Source organism: Natator depressus, chromosome 2, assembly GCF_965152275.1.
Source record: "Natator depressus isolate rNatDep1 chromosome 2, rNatDep2.hap1, whole genome shotgun sequence".
NCBI lineage: Eukaryota > Metazoa > Chordata > Testudines > Cheloniidae > Natator > Natator depressus.
The window spans coordinates 250,386,052-250,409,513 of NC_134235.1; the positions used below are offsets into that span (position 1 = coordinate 250,386,052).

Sequence of the window (23,462 nt, forward strand, 5' to 3'; positions counted from 1 at the left end):
CTGGCAGAGGCTTGTGGGTCCTGGTGCTGAAGAAGATGATGTCCCAGAGGTGCTTGGAAAGGGAGGGGGCAGGCATAACTTGGTGGCCTCTCATTAGAGGATGTCACATTGGTATACATCTTCAGAGTAAAAGGGAAAATACTTAGCAAATGCTTTTAAGGAGAAGTGTGGGAGTGTATCCGCGCAAACAAACAGTTGGCAAGGTTGCTGCTTCTGGCATTGCTTCGTCAATCATATTCAAGTGTAGTGCTAGTATTCTAACATTTTCAAATTCATCTTACAAAATTCTCTTTTGACAGGCAAGTGGCATCACATGTAGGTCCTTAGCGTCAGCCCACATGACATGATGAGGCACAAGTAGATTTCACTAACAGCAGCTGGGAATGTCACAGCACCTCATTACAGAACTGACTATATTCCTTTTTAATAACTTGTCTGTCTATACTTTGCCTTATTAACTTCAATAACCTAAATTTCTATCTGAAATATGCTAACTCATTTGTAAGATTTTACTGTAAACATAATTATGCAGTTAGAGATTTCAGAAGCTGTTTCCTATAAGTGTGGGAGAGCCTATTACATTCTTCCTCTGATTTTGTAATACCCTCCAGATCAACACCAGTGACACTTGAAATGCAATGTGATGACAGCATCATGGTATAATGGTGCTAAAAACAGTTACACAGTGCATAATTTCATGGCTATGATCTAGGGTTCAATGTTATAAAGATAACTCCAATGTCAACTGACTAGCAATAAGGAGAATTCCATATTTACACCATAATACACCAACATACTTTTCAGGGAGTACAGATTTATGCTGAAGATTTAGGAATTACTAAAATTCCAGCCAACCAACAGCTAAACTGTTACATAGCATGAGGTTATCCAGGGCACCTAGTGAGCTACCATGTGTCCCCTTTAGGGTACATCGGAATTTATGTTAGTGAGGCACAATAGTATATACAAGCCAGATTCAAGAAGCCAAATGTCATGTGATCATAACATTTATGCCTCTGAATCACCTGTATATATATATATAGCTTCATGGAAGTCCAATCCAGTTCATTGTTAAAAAGAGGTCTGGAGGAGTTTAGAAAGTAAATATGCTCCACATTATGTGACTACTTAGAGATGCGGCAGGGAAAGACACTATGGACACTATTCGAAGTACCTATCCATTTATTTCACATATACTTAATCTTGACGTGCACTATATATGCAGACCCACTATATATGCAGAAATGGTATGCATTCATTCATGCTCTCAGAGACTAAGAAAGAGTTCTGAGTCCAACTGAGGTGCAATCCAACAAGAAAATATTTTTCTTTTCAGACCTGAGTTCTGCAACCCAGATAGGAAACTAGGAGCACAATGAGTCGAAAACCTTGTTGACAAAGATGCCAGTGCTTTAGAGTTATTTATAAAAAGAAATCTCCTATATATATTAGTGCACACAGGACTGGAGCCTTCTCCCACTGAAGGATGAAGGATTCATTTAAGATAATCATATTCTAAACACACTTTGTGACTTTAATTCTATTTAGCAGGTGAGTAAAAGATTCTGGGTCCTATCCAACACTCACTTGAAGGCAATAGGAATTTTTCGACTGATTTCAGTAAGAACAGAACCCATAATCTGCTATCTGATAATTAAGATCAACATTGTGAAATCTGTGTGTAATGTGGTTTGTTTACATAACTCTCATGATTCAGAATTTGTCATCCTACTTACTTTCCCCTTCTCCTGTCAGGTTAAAAAAAACCCCAAACATTCTCACCCTTTCTCCTACTTCTTATGAACTAATTAAGCTACAATAAATCGCTTCCAAATTATTTAGCAGCTGCCGCATGCCTACAAAACTGTTTCCTGAAAACGATAAAGTTAGCATTTGTATTTTCGATAGGCTGGTGACTTCAGAATTATCCATGCTGATGCACTCTGAAATCTATCAGTATCTGTTTTTCCATTTGGAAAGGTTTGCTGATAAGCACTCAGGCTTAAATATATACCATGTTAGTGTAATCTCATCTGAATCTGATTTATATTTCCTGATCCTCACGCAGGCTGTCTAAGGATACATGATGAGTGTTAATAACTAGGGAAAAAATGGACTTGACCGCTCTCTCTCTGAAAGTAACAGTGAATGATCTGGTATATTAGCATATTCTCTCTCATATTTATTAGATATGATTTTCAATTTTCTTTAACACAGGTCAAGTCCATTGTTTAAATAAGAGTAAAACAACTGTTTGGATGAAAGGCGAGGGAAGGTTAATTTCCCAGCTCCTCTGCCAACCCTCAAGAAAAAAGCATATTTGATATGCAGAAAAAAAAATCACTGTGTCCTAATTCTTCAGGCCAAATGTAGCTTCAAAGGAAAATCTGTAAAAAGTGCACATTTTTAAAAACCTTTTGTAAACCAGATTTTAATATTTACATCGTTTTGCAGTCAACAGCCATAAAAGATAATTTGCAATCTCTGTCAAATATTTTCGAAATATTTTTAATTTAGTTTAGCTTTCAAATATAAATGCCTCACTCTGCTTCCTTCAATTCCTTTCCCCAAAGTCATGGTATCCTATACTAAGAGCTTCAAACCAAAATGTTGAGTTCTGAAAAGAATAATATAAAGCAAACAGGGACAAAATCCACTGTTAAACAGCTTACTGTATCAACACCAAACCCATCAGATCATAATGTCAGACACACTCTGTAAGCTGAATAAGCAAAACATTTCCACAATGAGTGCAAGCCAGCAAAGTGTTCCATAAAATGACAACAGGGACATAAGATTCAGCCTTAATAGGTTCAGAGCTTATTTAACTGATTCTTTACTTATGGGATATTCTACTACAAAACAAACAAGGAAGTGACTTTACAGTAAACATAACCTAAACTCCATAGACCAAGCAGGCTACACACATTCAAAGACAGTGCAAAGACACAATGTTAGCTGTAAGGTTTGTATGTTCTTGTCCAAAAACGAACTGAACTAAAAATAGCTTCTGGTATGGAGACAGTTAAAGTGAATTCACTCTTGTACAGCACATGGCCCATGAATCACTTACATCTGACTAAAACACACAAGCCTTTAGTGGAACTTAAGTAAAAGGAATCATTAGCATCAATTCAAGTTCCTTTTTTCTACTGAAAACCTTCATGTTCCTCTGAGAATTAATACATATTTTTTTTCAAAATCAGTAAAGCAATTCTGCAGTTTTAGTCCTTGAGATATAAAAAAAAGAATTCTTTGAGTGAAAAAGAAAGTAGACAATTTTCCAGAAAGTAATAGATATGGAATAATACCTGTGCATCATGGGAGATCTGCAACTTCTTGAGAGAAAAGGGAGTACATTTGCATACAAACAATAGAAATATGAAAAAACAATCATGAAAACTCACCACTAGGTTTCCTATCACCATGACCAGCAAGAAGACGAGAAGGCACAATGGTTGCCCAGCTACTTCCATACAATCCCACATGGTTTCAATCCATTCTCCACAGAGAATTCGGAATATAATAAGGAATGAATGGAAGAAATCGTTCATGTGCCAGCGGGGCAAATTGTTATTAGTGCTTATCTTGTTGACTTTTAGCAAGTAGTCTTTTCCAAAAAGCTGCATTCCTACCACAGCGAAAATAAAGACGATGATCGCCAGAACCAGGGTGAGGTTACCCAGGGCACCCACTGAGTTACCAATGATTTTAATAAGAGTATTTAAGGTTGGCCAGGACTTTGCCAATTTGAAGACTCTCAGCTGTGAACAAAACATAAAACAATGTCAGTTAATAGAACGACAGACACTTCTGGTACTGAATTATTAAAAAATGGGTAAAATATTAAATATTTTTAATACTAGGAAACAATGTGCAGTACAGAGTGATTTTAGCAGCAGTTTTGTTAGACTCATCATAGCCTTATTGTACTTATTACAGTACAATTTGTGCTTCTCACATGACAGGCAATGAATTTTTTCAGAAAATATGCTATGCAGCATTAGGATTAGATGGGTGTGTCCACCTTTCCAGACTACCGTACCCCTTTCAGGAGTCGGATTTGTCTTGCGTTCTCCAAGTTTCACCGCACTTAAAAACTACTCGCTTACAACATCAGATATAAAAATACAAAAGTGTCACAGCACACTATTACTGAAAAATTGCTGACTTTCTCATTCATATCATATAACTATAAAATAAATCAGCTGGAATACAAATATTGTACTTACATTTCAGTGTATAGTATATAGAGCAGTATAAACAAGTCATTGTCTGTATGACATTTTAGTTTGTACTGACGTTGCTAGTGCTTTTTATGATGCCTGTTGTAAAACTAGGTAAATATCTAGATAAGGTGATGTACCCTCTGGAAGACCTCTGCGCACCCCTCGGGGTACAGGTACCTCTGGTTGAGAACCACTGTCCTATGTGACCAATTCCTTGCTGCTGAATGTTGGGGGCAGGGGGTTGTGAAAGCAAGGAGAGAGAACACAGCCTCAGTCCTTAACATTACCTTTTGTGTTCCTGTGTCTCAAAAAAGATAACTTTAAACAAGCTGCCTGGACTTTTAAGGGCCCAATCCCACAAAGGGAGGTGCCACTCTTGTGTGTTCCTGAGTAGGACTTAGCAAGATATTGCTACCTTTCAATCCCAGAGATTCACCTCTGTGCAGAGGACTATATAGGGTTGCCAAGCCTCCAGGATTGGCCTGGAGTCTCCAGGAACTAAAGATGAATCTTTAATTAAAGATTATGTCATGTAACGAAATCTCCAGGAAATCTACATCCAACCAAAATTGGCAACCCTAGGACCATAAGGCCTAAAAAAATCACCTAAACCCCACTTAAGACCTATTTTGAAGACTTAATGGTGCCTAGGCCTATACTGGCTCTCTGCACAGGGGTTAATTTAATCCCTGCTGAAGAGGGGTTGCGGGAGGCATTCAGCCACTAGCAATATCAGGCCATACTTTTGCAATTTTCAGGAAGCAAATATTTATAGATGGTAAAGTTAGGGCAATTAAGTCTTCTTGAAAAGAAAAGTTTGTTTTCATGGTCTGGCAAAACTTGGGAAACAACAGAACGGGCAGAATGATTAGCACGGACATCTTGGTATATGAATGCGACACAAATGTCAGGCTGGCAAGAAAACTACTTTTCTGTTCCAATACATCAACAGATTCTCCCATTAATGGAGTGTAACCCCCCTGCACATTTAAAGGGACTGACAGTGAAGGATTTTCACTGAAAGACAGGTTCTGTGTTTTGGTGATAGGTTCTGGGGGAAAAAATCAGTTTGTGATTAATGAAGAGCTATCCACTTTTGACTACATTTAAAAATACAGTAGTATGTTTATTATGTATTTAAGGAATAAAACCCGTAAAGTGACATGTTACTAGTTCTTGAGCTTCACTGTTCATTAATTATCTACCGACTTTTCTATTAACTTCTATGCAAACTCAGTTTAAATGTGTTGCAAGTAACTGACACAGCTAGACAGAGTCAAATTCTGTTCTCATTTATTCTGTTGTAAATCTGGAGTAATTCCATTTGGCCCATCATCTATAATTAGTGTCACTACCGGCATTCACTAATTTATAAAATTTAATTTCCTTTTCAATGAATGTAATTTTAAGAGAATTTAATAAATTCTTGAAAGGGGCTATGTTTTGCAAAAGAGAATAAGGAAACATTACCAATCTGAATGAGCGTAAAACAGACAGATTTCCCATGCTGGATAAACCCAGTTCCATTAGGCTTAGGATAACAATTATACTGTCAAAAATGTTCCAGCCCTGCTGAAAATAGTAGTAGGGATCTAAGGCAATTATTTTGAAGATCATTTCTGCTGTAAAAATCCCAGTGAAGACCTGTGGAAAGGAAAGAGGAAGTGAGATCAGTCTGTAAACACATCTCCTGTCATGAATGATTTCCTATTGATATGTTGAATTAAAATGATTTCCTATTGATATGTTGAATTAAAATACAGAGACAACAAAATTTTACCAGCAAACCTTTCGTCTTTCATCTCTAATGTACTGTCAGTACTTATTGTCGGTATTATCAGTACTCTGGGCTTGTCTGATCCTTTTTCAATATTAGTACTGTTGTCAACAAACAACAACAGGGAATGAGCTATACCTTTGAATTAAGACACTAATTTTCATCTCCCTCTATCATACAAACAGATACCAATAATAAGGTGAGAGAATAAAGGTGCTTTTTAAAAAGCTTAAGTCCGTAACTTTCAGTGGGGAGGTGAGAGTGATTGCATGACAAAGAGGTACTTCTGGGTTCCAGCATACCTGTAGAGTTAGCCCTTTTGTTTCTGTTATTGCACCAATCCTATGCAGCATAGTCCTTGCACTTTCAGATTACTGCTGGCAATGATGGTGATTAGGGCCTCTAATTTGAGTCTTATTATTCTTTTAAAAATAGACAGGGAAATTTGCTTTTGAAAGTGCCTTGAGAATACTTTGTTTATTTATAACCTAGTTCAAATGTTGCACAGTGAAACTTTTTTAATCTGAACAGTTTTCTGTACCACATAAACATACTTATGGAGGGGAGCCTGTTTGTTGATGGCAAACCAGATTTTAAAGGAGGTATCTTATTTAAACCCATACTCGCAAACTGTGTGAAAATGCCAAATCTAGTGCTTTTAAAAACCCCTTAAAATAACTGATTTAAATACATAAGTACAAGGTTGTAAATAGTTGGCTTAGAAGAGAAGGTAGTATGTAGACACACAGTTTGTCACATACTGTTTTATTTTGAGTCTAACCCTCTGGTGAACAGTGCACACAGCTGTGTGTCTTGAAAAATCACCTACTGCATTTGCACATTGCAGCAGCTGATTTTCCATGACACGACAGCCTATGTCAATGCACACTGGCGATCAGAAGATATGTACATGTTATTGACTTAAGTCTACCCGTAATGTTCACACAAGAGGAAATCCTGTCTAACCTATAAACTAAGTTTCTGCAATAGTGCTCCAGCAAGACAGATTAATGGGCTCTAAGTAACAACTAGGAAAACCAAATGAGATGAGGGATAAGATAGAATTATAAAATGGCAATGCTAAGGAACAAATGGCCAAACCTGCATTTGAGGAAGCTGCAACATTTACTCTATAATGCTTGGGGAATGAATGAACAGGTAGACAGACTTCCATATAGCAATTTTATATGTTTCCATATCTAAAACGCCTTTCTCTTTCTGATCAGGAAGATAAAATTTCTCTAGTCAAAACATTTTGGATGGACCATCCTTCTTAAAAAGCCAACATGCTAAATTACTTCAGCTCAACTGGTCTCCAGCGGTGGTACTGCACCAGACAGACTCACCTCTGATTTCCAACAAGTGAACAACTCCTGAGTCACTGTGGTTAGAGATACTAAGTCCATGGGGATATTAAACATCATAGTCAATGGTTGTGAAGTTGTACCCAGGATCCTGACTCAAAAACTGATGATATGCTGAGCACATCATGCAATTGTCTTGCTGAGGGATGACTCAGAAGGAACAATTTCTTTTTAATCAATAATCTTTTGAGATGGAAACTCTAGGGCCAATAAGACATCAGAGCTTCTGAGGGAATCAGAATCTGTAAAGGCAGAAGTGACTCTTCTGTGTATTAGTTATGAATTCCAAACAGCAATGCATCACAAAATCACTGGAACCTTGTTCAGTGCTAGCTGTGATTGTACAAAAAACTGCTTTCACTAGCTAATCATCCAGATAGGGGATTACTTGGACATTGTCTTCAGGAGTGGAGCCATAAACTGGTATGGGCTATGGTACACAGATTATGATAAGTATTAGTGATGTTGCTAACCAATCTAATTTAGATCAATAACCTCTTGATTTCTTTGGAAGGATGAAAAATATAGAAAATATTGCTGTCTGGTGTTGAAGAACTGGCATCACTGCAGGTAGCCTGCTCAGATGAAGCATGCAGAGATGTGAGTATAATTCTGCTATTTTGCTTGATATCAGGTAAAAACATTATCTTCTTTAGATGACGAGCCTGAGAAGTCAGAGGACCAGAGCTTTGTAGCATAATTTTATGACGCAAATAATATCATCAGAACTGAAGCTCTTCAATGACTGATTCTCACAAGTGCCAGATGAAGAGTCGCACTCTCCCTTCTTATTGTCAGAGGATAAGAACACTTGTTTCCTTTTCTTTCTATTGTTTCTTTCATGATGTCTTTAGAGAAAAAAGCAAATGGTCTTTTATTCCCTATGATTTCCCTCCATTTAATACTACCCTACCTGCTTGAGGAGGGACAGCTACAGGGAAACCTCTATCAGAAAGCAGCGGAGAAATACTAGCATTTTTGAGTTTGGCTAGGAAGAAGAGAATCCTGATTTTGCTCCTTTAGGAGCTTGCAGTGAGGACACTCGAGACAGACTGAGATTCTTCATAAAGTCATGCTAATAACTAGAGCCAGCTGGAAAAATTCTGATGAAACATTGTTTTATCCGAATTTGCTGATTTGCCGAAATCGAAACACATTTGAAGAGACTGTTTGATCTCACCAATAGTCCAGCAGAACTCAGGCAGGGCTCCTACAGAACTTCCATCAAAAACCTGCCAGGTTTCCTGCCAGCTCACCCACCTGGATCCTCAGCATCCCAGCTGCTGGACGGCCAGTCCAGGGCTTTAGGGGCTCTGGGGCTTCCAGGGTCCGGGGCAGCCCACTATGCAGATTGCCTCTACTTCCAGGGTCCATGGCTCTGGGGCAGCTCACAAAGTGAACTGCCTCAAAGCTGGGAACTCCAGAGCTTCCTACAGCCACAGCTCCAGCCAGCCAGCCAGACTGTCCGGCAGCTGAGGCTCCATTCCCTTTTGTGGAGAATTTTGAAATTTTGGTTTTCATTCCAAATCAAAACAAAACCAAATGTTGAGATATTGAAAACCTCGGTGAGTCAGAATTACCTTTCTGTGCCCAGCTCTACTAATAACCCATTTAAGTTTGGGTTTAATAAAACTGAGGAGGAAGGGCCCAGGATGCTCTTGAGCCACTGATATTTCGCCTGAAGAACTGTCCTTTCACAGAAGCCCATTGCAAACAGCATTGCAAGAAGAATGTCTGCTTCGTTTTATTTTTTCATCATTACCACAAACAAGAGAAATGGCTCCAGTACAGCAGTACTGAGAGACTTGGAGCAAGATAAGGTTGACTGCTTTTCAACTTCTTTTGTTTCCTGTCTCTGTTTTCTCCTCTACTCAGAGTGATCGCACATAGGTCATCTAGACTCTGCCAGGCAGAATTGTGGGGGAGTCACACAGGCGCTGCTGGAATCTAAAGTTACCTATGGACTGGGCAAGGGGAAAAGATGATAGGCCAAGTGTAGAGCAGGGAGCATGAGCATCTTTGCTCTGGGGTGTCAGAGTGGGCAGCTGCAGAATTGCCACCTGACCACCTGCTGAGAAGCCCCAGGATCTGGGAGACCTCAATTTTGTCCATGTGGGGAATAAGATGAGGGATCAAAATTCCTACATATGGGTCTGCTGTTAAGGGGAGCCAACACAGCCCAATTAGAGGGCTATTTAGCTCCTTTTATAGCTGGTGCTATCCACAAAGAGCAATAACAGAGGTCTGGGAGCAAGACAGAAGTACATCACTGACCACAGCTGCAAAGGGAAATCTCTCAAGACTGAACAGCTTAAGATGTGGTGATTGGTCCATCTGCCTAGGAGAGTAATTGACACTGCTGGAGGAAGCCAATTGGTGCAGTTATGAGAACGGAGAGAAGTAGTGAGGGAAAATTCTGTATCTGGTGGTCAGCAGATTCCAAGAGAAAAGGACTACTCTGAGAAGCCTAACTGTTGCTTCTGCCTATTTGTACCTGTTAGCTCCAGGAGTCCATGTTGGTGGAATTGTGTGAATGGACACATATATACTTTGTCAAGTATTTCAATAATTGATTGCTACCATTTTTTTTTTACAAAAATGAAAATAACCTTAAATCCAGTATGTACTTCTTTCTGGATGATAATCTGTAGAGGAATATACTGCCTGTATTTTCTCTAGAATATGGCTAATAGTTTCAAAGGCTTTAGTTATTCTGAGTGCCCCAACTTCTGAGTGCCCAACTTGAGAGCCCTTAAAAGAGCGTGGTTTCCAGAAGGTGGGTGTTCAGCACGATCTGAAATCAGAGCGCTGTAGCTGTCTCAAGCTGGGAAGCCCCAGAATGAGTAAACCTGTTGGGTTTAGTGTGTAGGTGCTGGGTGGTCTTGGTGGCCTACGATATACAGGAGATTGGACTAGCTGATTTGGTGGTCCCGTCCGGCCTTGAAAATCTTGGCTGTAGTATAACTATAAAAGTGATACCTCAAGGCTACTTCCCCACTGGGGCACTAGCTTATTTTTTCCATAGTATTCTTTAACTTAAAAAATCACTAATGTTCAGTGACCTATACATCCTTATTATTGATTTTTAAAAACTTTTTAAGATTCTTTTTCCTTCACTTCCTATAATAGTTACCTACTGGAAATCTGTTGGTCTCAGCACTGAAGTGACACTTTATTGTCCACTAATGAGCAGCAGAGTATGCTTGCTTAGTGACAGCAGATACATATCCTTTCTTCATTTCTCTTCAGCTGCCAGGAGGACCATCAAAAAAGAAGGCTACCCTTGCTTGGCAAGACATGTACAAGGTTGTGCGGACAGCACACCAAATGGGTTCTTCCTAAGACCTCTAGCTCCAATAGTTTTCAGCCTTCACAACTTGAAAAAGCAGAAATAAACTCTCCAGATATAATTTTGGGTTCAAATTCACTTACCAGATTGCCTATGTAAAGCATGTCATCAAAATCCTTTGTCATCTTGTAATGCTCCAGGGCCATGAAGAGAGTATTCATCACAATGCAAAGGGTGATTGTGAGGTCAGTAAATGGATCCATTACCACAAACTTTACATGTTTCTTGATTAACAACCACAATGGACAGCAATCCCAAATGAGAAATTTAATGGCAAAATGATTCCAGCATGGAGGACATCGCTGTTGTGATTCCTCAAGCTCTAAGTGAGAAGCAGAACGTGAAGAAACAGTCAAATAACACTGAATTATGTGACAAGAGAATACTTTAAACGAATCAAAGCACAGAAGAAAACCCACCAGCATCCATCTAAATGACCAAGAATCTGCTTTTTAATAGACAAATAGTCCTACCCCAACAACCTGGTAAAATATAAACTCGTTGAGGACATAGATTGTCTTTATTTTTTGCCTATTGCACAGGACCAAGCACACTGTTGACTTAATCCTCAAAGCCGATAACACAGGGGTTGGCAACCTGCGGCACGCGGCCCATCAGGGTAATTCACTAGCGGGCCATGAGACATTTTGTTTACGTTGACAGTCCACAGGCACGGCTCCCCCTGCAGCTCCCAGTGGCCACGGTTCACCATTCCCGACCAATGGGAGCTGTGAGAAGCGGTGTCCAGCACTTCCCTGCAGCCCGCTGCTTCCCGCAGCTCCCAAACACTGTCTACATTGGGGGCTAGGTCAATATAACTATGGCCTGGTCTACATTACACTGTTAGGTCAGTGTAAGCTGCCTTACATTGACCTAGCTGTGGAAGTGTCATTACATAAATTTGGCTCCTGCGGATATAAGTGCCTTTCTACGTTGATTTAGTAACACCGCTGAGTGGCGTACAGTCCAGGTAGATGTAATTAGGTTGATGCACTGTCAGTGTAGACACTGTGTTGCTTACGTCGACTGTTACTGGCTTTCAGGAGCCATCCCACAGTGCCCCATGCTGACAATATAATCGATACAAGTGCTCTTGGTGAGTACGAACACCATAACAGAACAACTAAACAATTACAGTCTGTTTATAAACAGTCCCGTCTCTTCAGCCAGGGTGCAGCCTCTATGCTCTTCCCTTCACTGAGAGACAAAACTACAGTATCACATATTGGGATTCTACTAGCAAACTTTTAAAAATATGGTATGAAATCACTGAAGTCACTGGGTCTTTAATGGGGCCAGGATTTCACCATGAGTTTGAGTATTCTGTCTGCATCCCGCAGGCCAGATTGTATACTTTGTACATAGGCCCTTGTTGTGTCTGGAATGAAGACCGCTGTCCCAAGGATGAGGAAGCTGTGGGATATCACCCTGCGTTCCCTTTCAGTCACATAACATTTTCAGTTATGCAGAACAATGTCTGTGCTGATGGCATAAAGGTTTCATATGCACAAGCTCCTACAGAGTTTTGTATCAGTCGATGGCCATTTTTACTGTGCAAGGAATTGGGCGGAACCGCAATGGAGACCTTTCTCATGCTGGCCCTGATTCAGCAAGAGACTTGAGTATGGGTTAGGGTATATGCTTAAATCACTAGCTGAAGCAGTCCCATTAATCAAGTAGTTAAAATTAAATATGCACTTAAGTCCCTTGCTGAATCAAGGAACTGATTGTAAAAGCACTCCATTCAAGTTCCACCTCCTTCTTTGCACAATTAAAATGACACACTTGAAGTTAGCCTTTTAGAACTACTCATGTGCTAAAGTTACATACAAATGATCTCAATGTGCAAATGCAGACTGTATTTTAAAATGCTCAGGACCCAGTCTAACTTCCAGTGAAGCCAAAGGAAAAATTCCCATTGATTTCAAAAGGAACTGAATTGAGTAATTAATACACAAACTGCATTAGTTATGCATGCATGTGTACTGAAGCCTACTGTCTTTTGTAACTAGAGCTGATTTGAAATTTTTATGGAAATCATTTATTTGCTGAAAAAGGCAGATTTGGGTCCACCAAAATGATTTGTGAATTCAGGTCCATTTTGGCAAATTATTTCAATCAGAAAAACAACAACAACCAAGAAATGTTGAATTGGTTTGTTTTGGCATTTTATGAAATGAAACATTTAAACTTTTTGCTTCAGAAAGATGTTTCGTTTCAAAATTTACTTCAATGTTATTGAAAAAAATTAAAATGTTTTTAAAACCTCAATACTGAAACAAAACATTTTATTTGACTTTAATTTTTTTTAACTTTTCAATTTTGCTAAACAATTAAAAAAATTTCCATTTTGGGTCCACCTGAAACTATTCCCCCCCCCCCCCCCGATTTTTCAATTTGGCCACCACGTCAAAAATCATCAGTTATCCATTCAGGTCTATTTGTAAAATTGGCAGACTGTTGTTAATGGGGCTGCTATCATAAAACTTACTACTTAGTCAAGTCAAACCAATTTTTCCTGGAATACTCAAAGACACCTCTCTCCCTGGCAAATTTTAACTTTCTACTTCAGTCTCTTCAGCACCAGAACACTTAAAAATAAACACAAGGATAATCTTTATAACAGGGATGGATTTTTTAAAAACTTTCCTTGTATTCAAACATCTCAACCAATTTTGCTAAAAGTTCAGATACAGAAATTTTCCACTCCTATTCTAATAAAAGAAAAATATAGATAGTACTTACTATCTACTATACCCCAAGAAGAATGACCATCATTTGTCAAAATAATAATAGAGCAACAGTGGAAATGATGGTCTAACCTACAGTGAGGCATTAAAGATTAGACCATACCAGCTAATTAATTTAATGTAACTTTTTCTAACTGATTTAGCTTCTTACAAATTTATTGATTTTGGCACGATAGCTTAATATGATAAACACCATGCCAGCTATATGACTATTTCTTACCTACATTAATTTTTGAAACCCATGGCAGATATGACAGCCTTTGTTACGGGTGAACTGCAAAGGGAAAAATAAAATTGGAGCCATGCCTTTTTATTTGCTTCCTTCTGGTATATAAAGAACACACAGAATATTGGTTTTGTTTGTGGTTTTGTTCTTGTTAGTTTTTTTAAATTAGAAATTCAGGTCCTTTCTAGCTTGTAGGACTCCATGGAGAACTAGTGATGTGATGAGATCATAAGAGTAAACAGAATGAAACGTTCAACTGAGAGGGGAAGGTCTTTTTGTTGTTGTTGTTGTTTTTTGTCAAACTATTTAACTCATTGGACCAGATCTTCAGCTAGTGGATTTTTGATGTTAAGTCAATGGCCCTTTGTTTTGTGTTAACACATATTTAACTTCAATGACTAATTAAAGTTTTGAAGTAAAGAAGCCTTTGCTAAAGAATTAACTACACAGGACACAGATAAACCTGGTCTATACTCTCACTACGGCATTAAACTCCAATTATCTACACTTCAGTTAACTCGTCCCGAATTAGCTTCTCCTGAGAGAGCGCAGCCACATGTGAAGTAACACTTGTTGCACGGAGCGATCGTGCTAGCAGCTGACGAGTTGTGCTGACTCCAGCTATAGCTTATACCCCAAGAGGGACCAGCCAACTGGCGTTAAAAGCACCATGACGCTCAGGTTAATATTTTTTCTATGTGGATGGCACTTGAGTTGGGGTAACACTCAAGTTATTACTTGAATTATCTGGGCTCCTTGTCTGCTCCTCTCTCCTGCCTGTGGCCTGTACCTTTCACCTGGGAAAAACCTTAGCCCACAGTAACTGGCCTTTAGCCACAGGAAGTTTGTGTTCCCATAAGCAGACTCTGGGGGTTTAAAAGGCCACTTCTACAGGACACCTGCTGCTGGTGGTGCCAGGCATACAAATAGGTACTGGCTGCCATGGAGAGAGGAGCAAGTGCAGATAAGCCTGCTCACCTCCCTTCTCCATGACCTGTACTGCAGTGATATACTTAGTTCAGGCTCCCATGCCTACCAAATTATCGGTCACGGCCTCTACTCCAGCCTGGCCAGCTCAACCTACAAACCTTTAGATTTTGTTTAGCAACAAAACTTCGGGAGCTCTAAATAGCTGTTAAATTACACATGGTGAGTATCTCTGCACTATACTGTATCAACAAGGGCTCATTGGCCTAGACACAGGGGTGAAAGTAACTTAAAGAACTTACCAGTACTCCGGAGTCCTGATGAGGGGGCGGGGCCTCAACCAGAAGAGGAGGGGCCTTTAAATCCCCAGGCACTTTAAATCAGGATTTAAAGGACCTGGGGCTAGGGCTGTGGGAGCAGCAGCTGGGAGCCCCAGGCCCTTTAAATCACCCCCTGAGCTCCCAGCTGCAGAGGCAACTGAGAGCCCTGGGGTTCAGGGGTAATTTAAAGGGGGCTATTTAAAGGGCCTGGGGCCACTGCTACCACCCCAGCCCTTTAACTTGCCACCGGAGCCCCGCTGCCGCTACCCCAGGGCTCTGGCAACAAGGCTCCGGGGACAATTTAAAGGGCCCGGGCCGGATTAACTTCTTGTGGGCCTGGCGCCAAACATATTTGAGGGCCCCCCTGGGGAAAGAAGAGGCCAGGGGCAAAAGCACAGCAGAGCATGGTGGTGGGAGGGGGGAAAGACTGGATGCCAGCTGGAGCGAGGCAGGGGTCGGGGCAAGATGAGCACAGTGAGGCATGGGGGGAGAATTAGTCCCTGCTGACTGGAGCAAGGCAGGGGCTAGGGGCAAAAACACAGTGGGGCGGGAGCTAGGGTTGGTCCTTGGAGCAAGGGAGGGGCTGGGGATAAACTGCAAGGGCAGCAGGGCTGGGGAGGGGGTAAACAGGATCCCACACACACTCCCCTGCCCACATAGAGCGGGTACCTACCTTCTCCCTGGTTCTAGCCCATTCTCTTTGTCTCTCTCTGCACCAAGCTGACGGTGGGGGTGCACTGAGAACAGGGCTGGGGATGCAGGGTCTGGGAGGGAGTTAGGGTGCAGGAGCAGGCTGGGGGTTGGGGTGCAGGGTCTGTCCAGGAGCTAGAATGAGGGAGCGGGCTCAGGGTTGGGGCAGGAGGTTGGAGTGTGGAGCGCTTACCTGGGGCAGCTCTCATTTGGTGCGAGGGGTGCAGGTGGGTATGTGGGGTGGGGAAGGGTGCAGGAGCTCCCGTTTGGTGCTCAGGGTGGGGGTGGGGATGTGGGGGGGTGCAGGAGTCAGGGCAGAGGGCTGGGGGTGTAGCCTGGGGTCACGGGGGTATGAGGGGGGTGCAGGTGTCAGGGCAGAGTGCTGGAGTCGCTCCCAGCTCCCTGCCCTGAGCGGCTCACGGCAGGGGACTGGAAGGGGTATGCGCTGATTCCACCCCATTCCCCAAGGCCCCGCCCCCGCCTCTTCTCTGCTTCCTCATGCCAGCAAATAGCTGATCGGCAGCAGGGAGAGTGAGAGAGAGGGGGAGGGGGAACGCAGCACACTGGGGGAAGAGGCGGGGGAGGGGGGAGCTGGGCTGCCAGCGGAACCTGCCCTGCAGCAGCAGAACAGAGCCCCAGGAGAAGGCAGCACCAAGCTTCTGCCCCCATAGGAGAGAGCGGGGGGCGGAGAAGAGAGGCCAGGGCCCCTTCTGAGCGTGGGCCCTTTAAATAGCTGCTGGAGCCCTACCGCCGCTACCCCAGGGCTCCGGCAGCGGGGCTCTGGTGGAAATTTAAAGGGCCCAAGGCTCCAGCCACTGCTGGGAGCCCCAGGCCCTTTAAACTGCCCCCTGGGGAAGCTGGTCCGCCCCGCTACGGCTCACTGGCTCTTGCCGGTACGCCGTACCAGGGCGTACCGGCTTACTTGCACCTCTGCCTAGACATCAAAGTTGCCTGCAAAACAGATTTGTAACACAGCTGTATAACACAAACTGTATCTGAATGCAGACCTCTTCGATACATATTCCAAGACTTGTCCATGCATCAGTTTGTGGGACAGATGTGTGTTGAAAAAGCATTTCTGTTAATAACAATGTGTCAGTTACTATGAAACTATAGCCAGGATACACTGAAATGCTGTTGAACTGAAGAAGTGGCGGGGAGAGGGGATGGCTGTTCATTGTCATTGTTTATGATTTGTAGACCAGAAATTTAATTCCTTTCCACTGTCTTTCTATGTTTTGAGGAAAGAATTTTCATTTCTACACTGTGGTGATGAAGGAGATGTTCTGAAAAAAAATTATGATGAGATTAGAATCCAGCCTATTATATTTGTGGCATAATGATCACACTAACCTCTAGTACAGCAACGTTTTTTGTAGTAACAGATATTGAAATTTATGTCATTATGATCTTTGCTACCAATATGTGCTTGGGTTTGAATTAAGGAATCAATAAGGAATGTCTTACCTTCCATGGCACTGGTAATGATACTGACTGCACTCACTGCTCGTTGTCTTTGAAATGGCTGGTCACAATGGTCCACTGAAAGGCGATGGGGCATCAAAAGCTGCTTCTTGCTTGCCTCATCAGATGGAGAGGCCTGTTTAAATGGACATACTTGGTCAGCAAGGCACAAGAGAGGATGAAGTCAGGGAAGACATGGAGTAGAATTTTCAAACTCAAGAAGCCTAAGTTTCTTGAGACTTTTATTTTGAAAATGGGACTTAGGTATTGCAACATTGAGCAGAACAACCCTTAAAAATCTGGGACTAAGTCTCTTTTGAAAATATCACTTAGGCATCAAAGTCAGACAAGTTCTTTTGAAAATTTTGCCCCTTGATCTCGATGCACTGATCCAGACTGAACATGTAAAAATATGCAAGTGAGGAGGAAGCGTATTTCTAACACCAGAGAAACATCAACTCAGTAGGCTCTTAGCTTGTGAAAGAAACTCTCTTTAATTACAATAATTATAACATTATTTCCAAAATGTGTTAACTGTTTAATTATATGGGTACCAAAGGAAAAGGGGTATGAACAAAAGCTCCAGTTATTGGCCTCTAATATCAAACAAAGCAAATGCTAGGGGTGAAAAGTGCCTTTTCATCACATGGCTTTTCTTGGTCTGCAGTGTTGCCAACTCTTAGGAATTTATCACCAGTCTTGCAATATTTGGTGTTCTAGCTGCTGGAGTTTTGCAATTTTGTGAGAATCTCAGCTTCCATTTGAAGAAAAATATGTTTCTAGCCTTCATGGCTGCAGAGAAACATTTGAAAAAACAAAACCTAAAGGCTCAAAACCCAGAAGGCAAGTAAAAGAACCACAAATTTATAATTTTTTAAAAATCATGATTTTTTTAAGCCAATCTCATGATTTTGAAGGTTTGGGGTTAGCAATACTGAGCCAGGCAACAGTATTGCATATTCTCATGCACATATGGTGTCATAAATATAAAGGGAAGGGTAACCACCTTTCTGTATACAGTGCTAGAAAATCCCTCGCTGGCACCTGACCAAAATGACCAATGAGGAGACAAGATACTTTCACATCTGCGGGGGGAGGGGGAACAAAGGGTTTGTCTGTCTGTGTGATGCTTTTGCCGGGAACAGATCAGGAATGCAGCCTTACAACTGTTAGTTAGTAAGTAATCTAGCTAGAAATGCGTTAGATTTCCTTTTGTTTAATGGCTGGTAAAATAAGCTGTGCTGGATGGAATGTATATTCCTGTTTTGGTGTCTTTTTGTAACTTAAGGTTTTGCCTAGAGGGATTCTCTATGTTTTGAATCTGATTACCCTGTAAGGTATTTACCATCCTGATTTTACAGAGGTGATTCTTTTACCTTTTCTTTAATTAAAATTCTTCTTCTAAGAACCTGATAACATTTTGGAAAAAAACTGGTCTTCTGATCTGGACTGTGAGCTCTTCAGAGCATAAGAACGGCCATACTGGGTGAGATCAATGATCCATCTAGCCCAGTATCCTGCCTCTCGACAGTAGCCAGAGCTAGATGCTTCAGAGGGAATGAACAGAACAGGGCAATTTTGAGGGATCATCATTCAGTCCCAACTTTTGGCATTTGGAGGTTTAGGGTCATGGGGTTGCATCCCTGACCATCTTGCTAATAGCCATGGGTGGACCTATCCTCCATGAACTTATCTAATAGCCATTGATGGATATATCTTCCATGAGCTTATCTAATTCTTTTCTGGACCCCATTATAATTTTGGCCTTTACAACATCCCCTGGCAATAAATTCCACAGGTTGACTGTGCATTGACTGAAGAAGTACTTCCTTTTGTCTATTTGAAACCTTCTGCCTATTCATTTCATCAGGTGATCCCTAGTGTTATGTGAGTGGGTAAATAACACTTTCTTAATAAATTTCTCCACATCAGTCATGACTTTATAAACCTCTATCATATCCCACTCCATCATCTCTTTTCTAAGATGAGCCATCCCGACCTTTTTAATCTCTCCTCTTATCGAAGCTGTTCCATACCCCAATCCTTTTCATTGCCCTTCTCAACATCCTTTCCTATTCTTATTTTTTTTTCAGATGAGGTGACCAGAACTGCATCCATGTTGTGCACTCCTCAGAGTAGAGACTGCCTTTTGTTACATGTTTGTACAAAGCCCAGCACAGTGGGGGTGGGACCATTAGGTCCCACTACACATAAAATAATAATCATAATACTGACAATATAGAACGTCAAAGTTCTGTGGCTAGAAATATCAACCATTGGCAGACCAGAGAAGACTACTATAAGGAATTTTAAAGCATCACTTCAACCATTGGCTAAACCAGGCTACCAGCAATTGCTTTTTAAAAAATATGAGTTATTGATTTCTTTTATAAAAAAAGTTGATCACCATACATCAGGTTACTGACAGAATCATAATCAAAGTCAAAATCATAATAAAGGAAAAGTTATTGTAATCAAAACCTATTTAAAGAAAATCCTGTAAATGTGAACAAAATAAGAAGTCATCAGGCTATCTGGGGTTTATGGAGCAGGGGAAGACAGAGAGAGAGAGGAGGGAGAGATTTTAGAAATATTAGCTTGCTTTACTTTTTCCCCCTTCAAAAACCCCACAACAAATCAAAGAAACAAAAACATTTTATTAAAAAAGAAAACATTTACAAAATTACATAGCCATTCACACCAATTTGGCATACATAATAAAATACATAAAAGTGAAAGAGAATATTACAAAAGGAAAAGAAATAACCTGGCAAAGGAACTACGGAAACAAATATCAAAGTAAAAAGAAACACAAACAAATAAAAATGAATAAGAGAGAAGAAATTGCTCTTCTAATTCCCTCTGCAGAACAAAGCATAAATAAATCTCCCACTTCAAATTCTTCTGGATTATTTTCCTCTTCCTCTTTTTTAAAATCATGATATCATATTTCTACTTGCTGTGACACACAGTTTAAGCACATAAAAGTAGTGCTTCTTGTACTGTGCCATCCAGAAAGTCCAAACGTTTTGATTATATGGAAAAATACCATACCTCTGCTGGATTGAGCAGAAGAGCTCATGTCAAGAAACACCTCAACAGCCCTTACGCAAAACATATTCTTTACGCCCAGGTGCACAGAGAATACATTCCTTCAGGTCCATAATTGCAAAAATAAATGTAACATATGCGCCACATTATTTTTCCAACAGGATTGTTCATGGGCATACTTCCTGTTACATTTATCATTATACAATGTATCACTATGAGAGTTTAGTTTGGATAGGATTAGCAACATAAAAGAATACTAAGTCCAGAACTCCCTTCTTGTTTATTATTTATAGTACCTGAATATTTCTAATCCTACTGGATTTTCAAATTTCTCTATTTTCCTCTCAATAAGCACAGTGTGCCCAATTCTGAGACAATGTTACATACTGCCTTATTCTGCAAATAGTCACGTTGATATTAAAAGGACTATTTGCAGAGTAAGTTACTATCTAGTGTGAGTAAGGGTGAATATTTTTTGAAGGAGATATATCTAAGTTACAGTTCTTCCCTTGCTTCCTCATAGCTCAGTTGGGGCAAGGGAGTGTAATTTGCTGCTGACCTACACCCGGAACAAATGACAACCTCCCCTCCCTGCCCCCCCCACACACTTGCTCAGCTGCACTGACCAGTGAGTGATGGGTGGATCCAAAGTTCTGCCTATTCCATGGCAATGCAGCACCAGAACGCAAGGTCTGGGTAGACTATGCAGGATTCTAAGCAATGTTCTTACTCCGTTGCATAGTTATGGAGCCCAAGTCCCAATCTAGCCTGAAATCTGTTACGTGTTCCACCATCACTCAAGAAAGAAAGTTTCCATCAATACAAATTCTTGAAGATGATTAACGTCACTCAGGGAAATTTATGAACAGTTATCCTTCATAAGGAATAAATATGTGTCTTTCTTTATTAGATAGTCTTTTTATCTTTTATATCTTTTTATATTAGATAACTAACAGTGGTATGTGGAATTGGCAGTTGAGGTGTTCTGAGATAGAGAAACATCCAGGAATCAGGCAATCAGGACAAGATACACAATATTACCATTACACAGGCATAATGTTTCATGATACTTATATTTCAATAGAAATTAAACAAAAATAACAGTTCTTAAAGTAATGCAGGAGATCATTTTAAAGTCCAGCCATGAAACCACATCAGTTTAAAAAAAGACACCTCCAGCAGGACAAAACTATTTCTGTGCTGTTATTTTGTTCATTGGAAATGTTTCTCACTTGTATTAGCTTAATTCCATAAGGACAAATATACATATATATATTTTGTAATTTACATATAAATGAGGATATATAACACTGCATCCAATGAAGTGAGCTGTAGCTCACGAAAGCTTATTCTCAAATAAATTTGTTAGTCTCTAAGGTGCCACAAGTACTCCTTTTCTTTTTGCGAATACAGACTAACACGGCTGCTACTCTGAAACCAACATTGCAACAGTATTTTGTTCTGAATAACCACAATTCTGAAGTATGCCAGTGATGCTATATGAAGATAGGCTCCTTTATGGCAGCATTTTAAAGGCTGCATTTGGAGCTGGTTCAGCTTTAATTTTCCATGTACCATAAAAGCCTTTTCAAGCATGAAAAAGGGGTGGACAGGCCAGAGTATAAACAATGGACCCAATAAAGTGACAGTACAAATATTTAACAAGATTGAAGGAGACAATCATAGCACACAACCATGAAATGAAGGGCTTTAATTTTGTGGAAATGCCATTATAAAAGGAGAAGCAGCATTGTATGCTAAAGCAGCTTGTAATGTTTATCTCATATTTGAATAATTAGTTGCAGGCATATGCTCACTCAGGATTTGCCTAAGCAGAGTTTGCAAATAAACTGAAATTAGCAACAATGTAAAGCTCTGCACGTGCAGTGGTACCAATCAAGGGACTAAGAGAATATTATTTTAGCGTTTTAGCTAGTTCTTATCTATATTACATCTGAGTGGTGATTTTTGAATTGCTTCCTTTGTCAACAAGCACTTTTTCTTGGTATAGGGAAAGCACTAACATTTTGCCTTTTCACCAGTCTTGGGTAAAGCTAGGAGAAAAATGATCTCCTTGCTTCTATATGGTGGTCAACAATAAAAAGCTGGTTTGGTCAGCAAATCGTTTTAGTATTAGTGAAAACAAAGGCCAAGTATTTTAAAAATGGATGCCTAAAGTTAAGCTCCTAAATCCTTATTTAGGCACCTAAAAACATGGCCTCATTTTTAAAAGCACTGAGTGCCCAGCAGCTCCCACTGAAGTCAAGTGAGCAACTTCTGTCTTTTCTGTTATTTTAGAGGGGGGAAAATCTGACCAATAGGAAGCTCAGGAATTGGCATGTTTGAACAGACACCTTGTCATAAATATAAAGGGAAGGGTAAACACCTTTAAATCCCTCCTGGCCAGAGGAAAAACCCTTTCACCTGTAAAGGGTTAAGAAGCTAAGATAACCTTGCTGGCACCTGACCAAAATGACCAATGAGGAGACAAGATACATTCAAAGCTGGGGGGGGGGAAGGGTTCTCTCTGTCTGTGATGTTTTTGCCGGGACCAGAGCAGGAATGCAGGTCAGAACTCCTGTAAAGAGTTAGTAAGCAATCTAGTTAGATATGTGTTAGATTCTGTTTTGTTTAAATGGCTGATAAAATAAGTTGTGCTGAATGGAATGTATATTCCTGTTTTTGTGTCTTTTTGTAACTTAAGGTTTTGCCTAGAGGGATTCTCTATGTTTTGAATCTGATTACCCTGTAAGGTATTTACCATCCTGATTTTACAGAGGTGATTCTTTTACCTTTTCTTTAATTAAAATTCTTCTTTTAAGAACCTGATTGCTTTTCATTGTTCTTAAGATCCAAGGGTTTGGGTCTCTGTTCACCTATGCAAATTGGTGAGGATTTTTATCAAGCCTTCCCCAGGAAAGGGGGTGTAGTGCTTGGGGGGATATTTTGGCAGGGAGACGTTTCCAAGTGGGCACTTCCCCTGTTCTTTGCATAACACTTTGGTGGTGGCATCTTTTAACCTAAGCTGGTAAGAATCAGCTTAGGGGGTCTTTCATGCAGGTCCCCACATCTGTACCCTAGAGTTCAGAGTAGGGAAGGAACCTTGACACAACTTAATAAGACATCTAAATGCATCCTTTGGATGCTCATACTGGCAATGAGGCACATTAAGGACTAGATCCACTGCCTCCTGAAATCAAAGGGAAGACTCCTATTGACAGGCTTTAGATCAAACCCTAAAAGAAAGTGCCAGTCTGAAAGTTCAAACAGGAAACATGGAGCTCCATTTGAAAACTAGCCTCTGCGAGCCTAGTT

The 23,462-nt window shown here is 40.5% G+C and overlaps 1 protein-coding gene across 1 annotated transcript in view; it reads right to left on the reverse strand.

Moving 5' to 3' along the window:
* Positions 1-23,462, reverse strand: part of SCN5A (sodium voltage-gated channel alpha subunit 5) — a 319,838-nt gene that overhangs the window by 147,143 nt on the left and 149,233 nt on the right. Inside the window, exons 13-16 of the mRNA XM_074946329.1 lie at positions 17,100-17,232; positions 10,803-11,041; positions 5,700-5,873; positions 3,408-3,764 (exon numbers count right to left, since the gene is read on the reverse strand). Coding sequence (XP_074802430.1) covers positions 3,408-3,764; positions 5,700-5,873; positions 10,803-11,041; positions 17,100-17,232 — 903 coding nt within the window. The remainder of the gene's footprint in view (positions 1-3,407; positions 3,765-5,699; positions 5,874-10,802; positions 11,042-17,099; positions 17,233-23,462) is intronic.